This window comes from Bos taurus, chromosome 27, assembly GCF_002263795.3.
Source record: "Bos taurus isolate L1 Dominette 01449 registration number 42190680 breed Hereford chromosome 27, ARS-UCD2.0, whole genome shotgun sequence".
NCBI classification, from domain to species: Eukaryota; Metazoa; Chordata; class Mammalia; order Artiodactyla; family Bovidae; genus Bos; species Bos taurus.
The window spans coordinates 1399860-1410861 of record NC_037354.1 but is presented as its reverse complement, the minus strand read 5'-3'; the positions used below and the strand labels follow the sequence as shown (position 1 = coordinate 1410861).

The window sequence follows — 11002 nt, the reverse complement described above, 5'->3', positions numbered from 1 at the left end:
CCCAGCCGGACGTCTGGTGAGCACGGCAGGTGCTCTCAGCCCTGGTTTGTGTTTCTGGAAAACTCACTGCAATGGGATTCAGACGCTGGCACAGACTTCACGCACCAGCAAAGCGGCTTTCCAGAGTTGTCTGCCTGCGAGTCTGGACGAGGGATGGGGTTTCTCCCGGGGCTGGGGTTGGGAGCAGAGCCCAGGGCACAGCAGTCAGACTGATGTCAGCCGAGGACCCTATGGAGCCACAAAATCTGGATGGAGAGCCCTCATCTCCCGACGGTCTGTGCATGAGGGACGCCGGGCTGAGTTTATGCAGAAGCCAGAGTCCACGCCTGACCTGTTCGTAAATCTGAATGCGCGTGTCGAACTTGCTTAAAATACAGAACACTTAGGGGTCTCCTGCCAGGGCAGGTTCCTCTTTCTCTTGGCTGAGTGTGAATCCCAATCTTCTTTAGGCTATAGACTTACCACTATCGTACATCTTACTTAAACACCAATGTAAGCGATGGTGTTTGAACGTGGGCCCTTTGCCTCTGTTCGCATCTGTCAGTCTACATGAGAAGTTCCATTTCAGGACCTAAACAGGGTGTTTTTGTAGTCCAGTTGGAAAAGCAGTGCTAAAATGAAACAGACCAGTGAGAAGTTGAGGACATCTGAGAACAGAACAGGAATCCCGGATGTTCATACCAGAAAATTTTGACACCACACTGTGCGATGTTTGCTGGGGCCGCGAGGAGAGGAGGAGGAGCCGCCGAGACCTGCCTTGGCCGGGAGAACTCAGGGCGCCCTGTGCCCCGCGGGGTCTGCCAGCATCCCTGGCCCCACACTCAGGACGCCAGCGGCACCCTTGCCCCCGCAGGTGGTGAGCAGACTGCCCCCGGCCCCCGGGTGGAGGGAGCACTTGCCCTGAACGAGAACCACCGAAGCCACAACAGGAATCCTGTAGGTTAGCAGCAAGGAAGGAAACCAACAATTACTTTGGATGAGCAGAAGAAATAAGCCCCATAACGTACTGACGAGAGCATCACATTCTCTGTTGCCTGCCTCACCTAGAGGTGTCGCCCTGACACTGCACCTGTGGGCACAGGGGAGGAAGCCTTCCTGCCTCTTCCAGGCGGTTGCCGCGTTCCCTCCCGGGGGGGGCCCCGGCTGTGCACCCACCGTGGCAGGGCAGGCCTCTGCTCTGCGCACCCCCGACCCTTCCACTCATGCTGCCTGCAGGCTTGGCCGTGCTGTCCGGCAGCAAATACACCCCAGCCGCTCGGGAAGGTCACGTCTCAAATGGCAGCCTACACGCTGGGCTGTGCACAGCTGACAAGGGGTCCGTGTGAGCCTGACGTACCAAGGTCCTCTGGATCCAAGTGGACGCTCTGGGGGACGGAGTTCCCAGCTGGACGGTCAGGCTAACCAGTACTCAGTCACTGCTGGCGAGGCCAGAGGACACAGAGGGCAGGGCTCTGGGATCAGCTCCGCGGGCGGCTCTGAGGTCCGTGCCCCCAGCCTTGTCTGCTGGTTCCGTGCCCTGGCTGCACTCCAGGCGGCCGCTTCCAGCAGAGGTCCCGGCCCTCCCCTCACTCCTCCTGTGAGTCCAGCCCTGTTGTCCCAGACCTGGGGAGCACAGGAAAGCTGGCCCCAGCCTGACTTTCCACCGGCGTTGCCTGCAGCCCCAGGGCGCCCGCCCGCCCGCCTCCCTGCACCCCGCGGCCCTGGCCTGACTTCCTGCTGGCACGCGGGCCCCGGGAGCACATGTCCACACGACGTCACTAAAAATAAGACTGGGGGGTTCTCGACTGCATCCCTGGAGTCTCTCAGCAGCGACTGGTGATTGAAAGTATCCTTCCACAAGGGCCTGGTGCCGCCTCTGGGAAGGGACCAGTGGGCAGTCCTGCCAACATAAGGGTCCCCTCTGCGTTTTACGGGAACAAAAGGCAACTCACGCTGTTGGATGTTGTATTTTTAAATAAAAAGACTTTATTTATGAAATAAGATAGCAGCTAGCAGTTTAAGGAAACCTGGGGAGATATTACTTCACATGGGGGCACATATGCACCTTGGAAAATATTTGGCTAAGTCACAAAATTAGCATTTTTAGTCAGCTTTAAAGTGCTGAATTCACTCAGGTAAATGCCTGCACTGTCTTTTCTTAACCACCCAGTGAGTAGAACATCGGGAGACAGATACACATGGAGCACAGGGAACCCAGGTCACTCGCTCACGGTGACCGAGGCAGGCGGCCTGTGTGCCAGGGCTGTGCTGACCAAGGGCCCCCCCACCTGTGTCCTGTGTTCACTGCCAGCAAGGCCACACCCCCGACCTGCACCACGCATGCTCCAGGACACGTTCAAAGCCAGACAGCACTCCTGGTCGACAGGTGCAAACACAGCAGGAAAGGATGGACCGAAACGCCGCCTGCCCAGCTCCGGCAACACAAAGACACAAGCATTTCTGACGTGGGTGTTTTGGTGTCGAGGCCTGACTCTAAATATTGATAGGAATTGAGCATTTTGGTTCAACGGAAACATTATTTGTGAAATGTTACACATAATATATTGACTAAAACTTTGTTAATTTGTTTAATAGAAAATTGCGATATAAAAATACTACTTTGTTAAAAATATACAATACATGCATTATAGCACTTTGGAAAACCCAGCTCAACTCAGAAAGCAAATACCACCACTTGGACTGGTATATTTTAACCAGCTTTCTTCATTGTTACAAAGTCTACTTTGGCGTTAAAGGATATACAACATAAATAAAAGTAGTGAATCTGAATCAAGTAAAATTGCTCTGAGACTGTTAATAAACCCCTCCACTACTGCACATGTGGGACTTCCTGTGAGTTCCGAGTCTGCGAGCTCTGCAGGTAACGGGGCAGACACGGAGCACCCTCAGCTCCACGAGCGTTCACCCGGGGCTCTGCTGCGGGAGGAGCAGCGGGGGGCTGCCCAGAGATGCCCCCAGGACGGTATTGCACATTTCGGCCCCAGAGACGGTCAGGGATCCGTCCCCAAGCAGCTCGACAGCGGTGAGCCCGCACAGGGCATCGGCCTCAGCGGGCCCCTGGCTCACACGTGCAGCAGGGGGATCTGCCAGACCATGAGGGATGAGGCCAGCTCCTCCGGCCGCTGTGGCCTGGCCTTCCTGCTCACGCGCCGGTGGCCCTGGCCCCCACAGGCCACCAGCACGGAGCTGGCCCTGGGCCTTCGGGCCCGCCGGCCTCGGCTGGGGGACGTGCAGGGTAGGCGCAGGAGGTCCTGGGCGAGGCTCTCCTCCGGCCGGGGCTCCAGGGAGCCAGAGCCCTGGGAAGGGGTCGGGGACCCAGACGAGGAGGAGACGTCGCTGCCCTGGGTGATGGAGCCCGGCGAAGTACCCAGCCAGACCGCGTCGGGGCCGCCCCGGCCCATGCAGAGCCCTGGCCCCTCGCTGGAGGGCACATCCCGCTGCTCGTCATCCTGGGGGTCAGCACCGGGTGGCGGGCTGTCCCTGGGCCTGTCCTTGTCAGCCTTGAGGGCGGCCGCAGCCACGACCAGGAACTTGACAGGCCCGTGGTGCGCGTGGTGGGAGACCAGGCCCCGTCCTGCAAGGGCACAGGGTGAGTTCGGCCCTCCCTGCACTCCCCAGCCACCCCGCCACTCAGGACTCCCCATATGCGGCGGCTCAGAAGGAAAACAGCGCCCAGGCCACGTTCCCTTGCGCTTCCAGCTACTCTGAGAACACCCTCAGAACCATGGTCTAAAAAAGTACACCCACGGCTTTTGTCAACGGTATCTCAGTCTGGTACTTGCTTAGAATGGTTAAAGTGATAAAACAGGTATTTTGTTCTTTGCTTCAGAGCTTTCTCACCTGCTCTATGTGCTAAATCAATTCAGTCATGTCTGAACCTGTGAGACCCCATGGAGCCCGCCAGGCTCCTCTGTCCATGGGATTCTCCCGGCAAGAATACTGGAGTGGGTTGCCATGCCCTCCTCTACGGGATCTTCCCAACCCAGGGATCTAAACCTGAGTCTCTTACATCTCCTGCGTTGGCAGCTGGGTTCCTTACCACTAGCGCCACCTGGGAAGCCCATGTCTAATATGACTTCCACCTCTTCCTTACAAACTGGCACCTAATATGGTCACTCAGTTCATTTTACTCCATCCTCTCCCACTACCTGTCCACCATCCTGTAGTAAAGAGACATCTCATATAACAAATGGAGAAGGTAAAGTTTCATTTGGGTAAAAGAATAAGGCTAGATGAAGTACAAGCTAGAATCAAGATTGCCAGGAAAAATATCAATAATCTCAGACATGCAGATGACACCACCCTTACAGCAGAAAGCGAAGAACTAAAGAATCTCTTGATGAAAGTGAAAGAAGAGAGTCAAAAAGTTGGCTTAAAGCTCAACAGTCAGAAAACTAAGATCATGGCATCCGGTTCCATCACTTAATGGCAAATAGATGGGGAAACAATGGAAACAGTGATAGATTATTTTTGGGGGCTCCAAAATCACTGCAGATGGTGACTGCAGCCATGAAATTCAACGATGCTTACTCCTTGGAAGAAAAGTTATGACCAACCTAGACAGCATATTAACAAGCAGAGACATTATTTTGCCTACAAAGGTCCACCTAGTCAAAACTATGGTTTTCTAGTAGTCCCCTATGGATGTGAGAGCTGAACTGTAAAGAAAGGTGAGCACCAAAGAATTGATGCTTTAGAATTGTGGTGTTAGGGAGAAGACTCTTGAGAATTTTTTGGACTGCAAGGAGATCCAACCAGTCCATCCTAAAGGAGATCAGTCCTGAGTGTTCATTGGAAGGACTGACGTTGAAGCTGAAACTCCATTACTTTGGCCACCTGATGCGAAGAGCAGACTCATTTGAAAAGACCCTGATGCTGGGAAAGATTGAAGGCGGGAGGAGAAGGGGACGACATAGGTTGAGATGGTTGGATGGCATCACCAACTCAATGGACATGAGTTTGAGTAAACTCTGTGAGCTGGTGATGGACAGGGAGGCCTGGCGTGCCCAGTCCATGAGGTCGCAAAGAGTCAGACACGACTGAGTAACTGAACTGAATGGAAAAAAACAGGGTGTCCTTCCAATTTCTGTTTAGAAGTGTATTCCCTTCAGAGCATTCTCTGCTGTTGCTGTTGCTCCCTCTGTACTCGAGTGAGGTGAGACACGTCTCCCAGCCCTGAGCTTGGACACGCAGGTCGTTTCCTGCTCTTTCCGCATCAGGCCTGCTCCTCCATCTGGCTGCTTCCCGAGACAGGCTCCTGAAGGGGAAACCTGACTGCTGACGCTAGAGTGTCTTCAGGTCCTTGACACCCAGGTGCTTTCCAAAAGGCCGTGCCTATTGGAGCTCCTCCCAACACTGCACAAAAGCACAACCGAGCCTGCTCAGCTGCTGGTCTCTTCTGCTGCAAAGCATACCAGCATCCGTCTTCACTGAGTAAAGGCATATAGCAAGACAGAGACTAACAGATGGAGAAAAAGGTAACATGAAAACATGTTTTCAGGAGGAGGGTCTCCCTGGACCACTGATGACAGAAACAGGAAAATAAAAGCATGACCTGATGATTCAAGTTGATAAACAGTCTTTACAGGACGAAATGAAGGAAAGAAGGGTGGGAGGAAAGGAGAGCGAGAAGCCACCGAGATAATTCATACTAAGTGAAGACACAGCTGGACACAGACCCGTGGCTCAGTAAGCGTCCGGGACAAGAAGAGGCCCCAGAGACGCAGACGCGCGGGGTGCACTCACCGGTCACCTTGGGGATGCCCTGCAGACGCGGGACGGGCAGGGCCACCACGACACCCAGGCTGGTGCCCACCATCAGCAGGCCGTGGCAGACGAGCAGGCTGGTCACAGACAGCCGCTGGTGCCCTGGACGGAGGGGACAAGAGAGCTTCTGCCCGCAGCCCAAGCTCCGGGGCAGCAGTCCCGGGAACTGCCCAGAAACACTGCAGACCCCCACCCCGAGTGCTCCCCAAGCCACATCTCCCAGGAAGGCGGGTGTTGCCAGAGCCCTAAGCTCACACTGCGATGCTGCAGCCAGATGAGGAAGACTCTGAGGGGTGGGTGCGTCCCGGCTGCACTCAGGACCACACAGCCGCGGCCAAGGGACAATCCAGGCATGACACTCTAGGCACCACTGGGCCGGCGCTTCCAGAGCCGAGCACATCCCCCAGAGCCGTGCAGGAATACCATCTACTTCCAGGCAGAGCCACACGCGCACACACACACGCATGCACACACACACACACACACGTCAGACAGCGGCCACCGTGAGCCAGGGCCCACTTGCACAGAAGAGACCCCACTGTGGGTCGGGCTCCCAGGGCAGCCCACCCCAAGCCTCTCAGGGAAGAGACACAACTGAACGCTGCACAGAGGTCTGTGGAGATGCCTGAGGTCTGGGCAGCTCTGGGAAACACTGAGATGAGACTCTGGAGTCCCAGGGAGGGCTGACTCTGGGCTCACGGCCACCCCTCTGCGACCCTGCCCCCAGCAGCAGCGCCTCCAGCAGGAGCTCAGCCAGGCGCCATCCAGCGGCTCCCTTCAGCGCTGCACTCGAGCGCGAGACCAGCCGTCCAGGCTGCTCCCAGGAAGCCAGGAGGACGCTTAAGAACAGCTGGACCCTTCTGTTCCCCAGAAACGAGTCATTTCCAGCTTTTCTGCATTTGACCTGAAGTTCCCCTTAGATAAACAGTGTGAAAATGAATGGTCTAAACGCAAAAGCCAAAGGCAGGTCAGCATATCTACAGAAGTCCCTTTATGATTACTTTTGCAGCAACAACCACCACCAAACAAAAAGAGCAGCTACGGAAGCCAAAGCGTTGGTTTTACTTCTAAACACAGGCATGTGGTTTTTAAAAAGCTAGTGTACAAAGTTCCCAGGATCCTGAACGTGTGCCTGTGGGGGCGGCTGGGGCTCTGGCAATGACTAGGACCTGCATGTCTGCCTGCATCTCAGTCTGCTCCCTGGCTCAAAAACAGTTACTCTCGAGTCTGGTTTAAGTTGCTGAATTCCCTTCTGATGTGATTGATGGGACTTAGAAAAGCTACACTGACTTTTTGATTAGATAGAAAACGTGGCTGTTTCATTTGGTGGCGTCACCCCTGGAAGGCACTGCGTTCGCTGCCCGGGCCCTGCGAAGGCCGATCTGACGCGCACTCAGCATGCTCCACCCGCCCTGCCGCCCTGGACACAGCAGGAAACAGCTGCATCCTGGTGTCCCTCGTGACCCAGAGGACACGCCACCCTCTGAACCTTGGCCAGAACCCCCCACCCCCAGAGGGGAGCTGGGAAGGCTGATCGGCTGCCCTTGCAAACGTGCGTGCTAACCCAAGGCGCCACCACTGTCTGCTGAATCCGACATGGCTTATGGCAAACGTGTGGCACTAACGGTGCTCAGAGTGAGCTCCAGAGAGGACAGAAAGAGGTGGCTCATCACGCAGACCCAGCCCACAGGAGCGCCGGCCAAGCCCCCGTAAACTAAACAGGTCATCAACACTGTGACAAAAACAGGCATGAGTTACAGTATATATTTTTTTCCAACTCTTATTCCTCCTCGCCTGGAAAGTCTTCATTTCTAGAACCTACTGGGATTGCACATTCCGAGAGAGCACAAAGGGACAGGTTACGTGTTACTGCCGTTTCTGCATAAAAAGCAAAGCCCACTCAGTGGCCTCAGGAACACAGCTGTAGAATGAGGCCCACACACGCGTGTCCAGGGTGACGGGAGCCCAGTGGCTGCAATGCCACAGACCCGTGGTGCACTGACTGAAGGCCTGAGTGTCAGGCAGAATACCACGAGGCACTCACTGTGCACCACTGGCCCGAGGGTAAGATGATTCAAGAAGACACGCGAGAGGGGTTCCCTGCTCCCAGATCACCAGTGCACCGAGAACCAGACCCGCGGCAGACAGCTATCTGAACATCCTGGCAACGCTGTCGGTGAGGCCGCGGCCTCACGCCAGTGTACCTGAGTTCTGCTCTAACTTCCACTTTCCTCACGGCCTGCCACACCTGGTGGCTCCAAATCCAGAAGTAAAATACGAGATGCAGACAGAGCACAAACCCCCGGGTACCACTGAGCTTCTGAGGATGTCTCACACGACACACTGACACGGAGCCCACGCCAACCAGAGACTCCGCCTCGATGGGCCACAGCTCAGGAGGAAAGGACCCAGGCCTGGAGCACGCGGGGCAGAGCGGGCAGGTGGGGCAGGCACGGGCCCGTGACAGTGGGCAAGGCCATGTGGGTCCTGAGCCTGATAGCAGGAGCCACGCTGGTGGGTAAGACACAGGGCATTAGCCAGAGGCGGGGATGGGGAGAGAGGGAGATGGGGCCCGCCCGCAGCCCAGCGCACATGGGCCACGGGCCTGCTGGGTTCTGACCCACGGGGACTGGGGGCTGCGGCGCCTGGGGGCCCACACAGATCCGTTCACACCACGCAGGGCGGCCTTTGCTCTGCCGGCAGCCAGGAGAGGCGGCCAATGTGGAGAAGGACAGGACGCACCTGAGGTGTGAGCATGCTTCCAGAAGGCCTGCTGAGACATGCACACGTGCCAGGCAACTCACGTACATACTAGCTACATGCATGTACTACTCATACACACGGGCCACGTGCTGATACATGACAAGCACATGTGCATACATAATAGCCACATGCCTACATACACAAGCACGCACGCGCGACACACGCAGCCCACACCCCCCTGCTCTGCATGCTGGCTGCTCTGAGTCCCGCTGTGGGAGCACCTCCCTTCCTGGGGCTGGTGGAGCCCAGTGGGCCCGCCCTGTGACTCCCCAGGGCCCCCACAGCCTCCGGCCAGTCTCCCCCATCCTCCGCTCCTCTACTTCAGGTCCTGCCCACCCCCGACCCCGGGGCCTGCTGACCACAAGGAACAGTCCGCGACCCTCGGCTCTGAGGAGGGTGCCCCGCTGGGCCCCGCGCCCCAGCCCTGGGGAGGCCCCACCTGGCAGCATGTGGTGGACGGGGGTGGCAATGTTGACATCCTGCAGGTGCTTGAGCGTCTCCGTGTGGAACAGGCGGAGCGTGGATCCCGAGGTGAAGGCGACCCAGATGCCCACGCCGGCGATGGCCATGTGCGAGACCACCATGCCCTCCTCCTGGTGGGCCTCCAGCTGGCCCTGCGGAGACAAGGGAACAGACACGGTGTGGCGTCGGGTGCTGCGCACTGAGTCTCGGGCGGCCTGTCATCCCCCCATCTGTGTGCGGTGTCCAGCCAGCACCCTAGACCACACCTCCCATCAACCACCTGCCATGAGGGCACTGTCACCCCAGACCCAGGGGCGCTGAGCAGCAGGCCCTGGACGCGTGTGGACCCATCAGCCCCAACCTGAAGGGAGCGAGGGGCCGCACTGCCCATGGGGAGACCCGGGAGGCAGCAGGATGCTCGCCCGCTCTCAGCGCCCCTCCACGTCCCCCACTCCGGTCCCTGCACGGCCACCTGCTGCTGCTCTGGCTGACCGGGTCCCCCCGAGCCTCTGGGCTGAGCGTGTCCCCACCTCCACCCTGACTGCCCTGCTCTGGGAGAACCCCAGGAGGACCCCTGCACCCTGTGCCCACAGTGGACAGCTGGTGCTGGGCAGCTGCGGTCACTGCCAAGGACTGAGCGGCAGGTGGGGTGAAGCCCAGAGACTCGGAGCGAAGGAACAGCATGCCCACAGAAGCCCTCTTAGCCCAGAGTGGATCACAATCCTGCCCCACTCCCTGCCCTGGAAAGAGGTCACTGAAGACCCCCTAAGGGTAGACAGCAGGTTCACCCCTGTCCTGGGGCTGCTCCTCAAGTGCTGAGAGCACGAGCGTTCACCACCCGCGACGCAGGCTGCGCACCGTCCTCACATGCACACGGGAAGGGTCTGCTGGCAAACCTTCCCGCCACACCCACACCGCCGGGCACACCCGAGCTGGACCTGCGAGTGCGCTTTTAGTAGGGTGGGGATTCCAGTCCCTAGGCGTCACACCCCGTCTTAAGTGAAGGTGGCCCTGAACGCCTTGGGGGGTTTCTGAGGCCGCTGCACAGGGGCTGCAGAGCCTGGGGAGGAATGGCCAGGGGTCACCCCAAAGCCAGAACTCCGGCACCACCGAGATTCTGGAGCCGCGGCGCTCAGTGGCTGGAGCACACAGTTCTGTCGCCACCACGAGCCACAGCTGCGCGTTCCCTCGGAAGGCAGGCCCCTCCAACACGCATGTGCGCCTCCCACAGAGTCTCCCGATAATCGCAAGTGCAATTTAAACGTGCCAGCGGGCTGGGCCGGCGTCTCAGTCAGGAAGGCGTCCTGAGTCCTCAGGGAGAGGCCCTCCTGAGCGCACGCGGAACCCCACGGTCCGCTTTCTGGGGAAGGACAGCCTGCGCTCCAGCAGCACTCGGGCCTCAGCTCCCCAACGCCGTCTGCGGCACGCGTCAGCGCTCCTCTGCTGTCACTGCTGTCTCCGTGGGGGTGACATGGTGTCTCATGGGCGCTTCAGTCTGCGTTTCCTTGAAGACTAACGATGTGGTGTGCCCTTCCCTGAGTGCGTGGGCCTACTGGGTATCTTCCCTGTGGAATGGTCCATGCAGAGCCTTGGTCCACTTGTGAACTTATTCCTGCTCTGACTCTTGAGCCGTTTAATGTACATCCTTGGCAGGTCCATGACTGGTCTGTCAATGTGTCCTGCCTCCCGAGGGTCGGCTTTGCACTCTGTTGGCAGCCTGTGGAGGGGCTGGGCTGCCCCACCTGCGTCGTCACGTGACAGACACAGCGGTTCTCTCCTGACGGGCCTCCCAGTGGACGGTCTTGGTCCTCGTCTTCTGAGAACCGGCGCAGACCCCTCGGGAAGCCCACTGCCCAGACGGGGCTGCAGGAAGTGGGCGCCTGGTGTCACCCCACACCCTGCGCACCGCCGAGAGAGTGGGCAGCCGGCCTGCGGACCGCGTGCAGACACTGACCTCCCGTGTCCAGTCACCTCCGAGGGAGAGCTCAGGACAGCGGGGCCACCCCGGGAG

At 58.1% G+C, this 11002-nt stretch overlaps 1 protein-coding gene across 4 annotated transcripts in view; it reads right to left on the bottom strand.

Annotated features, from left to right (window-relative positions):
• Window positions 1–1940: 1940 nt before the first annotated feature.
• ARHGEF10 (Rho guanine nucleotide exchange factor 10) overlaps window positions 1941–11002 on the bottom strand; it is a 61637-nt gene continuing 52575 nt past the window's right edge. For 3 of the 4 annotated variants that reach the window (XM_010820190.4, XM_010820191.4, XM_010820192.4), the window contains 3 exons: window positions 8969–9143; window positions 5746–5868; window positions 1941–3574 (listed from right to left, as the gene is read on the bottom strand). In XM_010820190.4, coding sequence (XP_010818492.2) covers window positions 3063–3574; window positions 5746–5868; window positions 8969–9143 — 810 coding nt within the window. In that variant the 3' untranslated portion in view covers window positions 1941–3062. Of the gene's footprint in view, window positions 3575–5745; window positions 5869–6073; window positions 7645–8968; window positions 9144–11002 lie in introns of those variants that run through there. The other variant, XM_059882317.1, reaches the window with a different exon arrangement.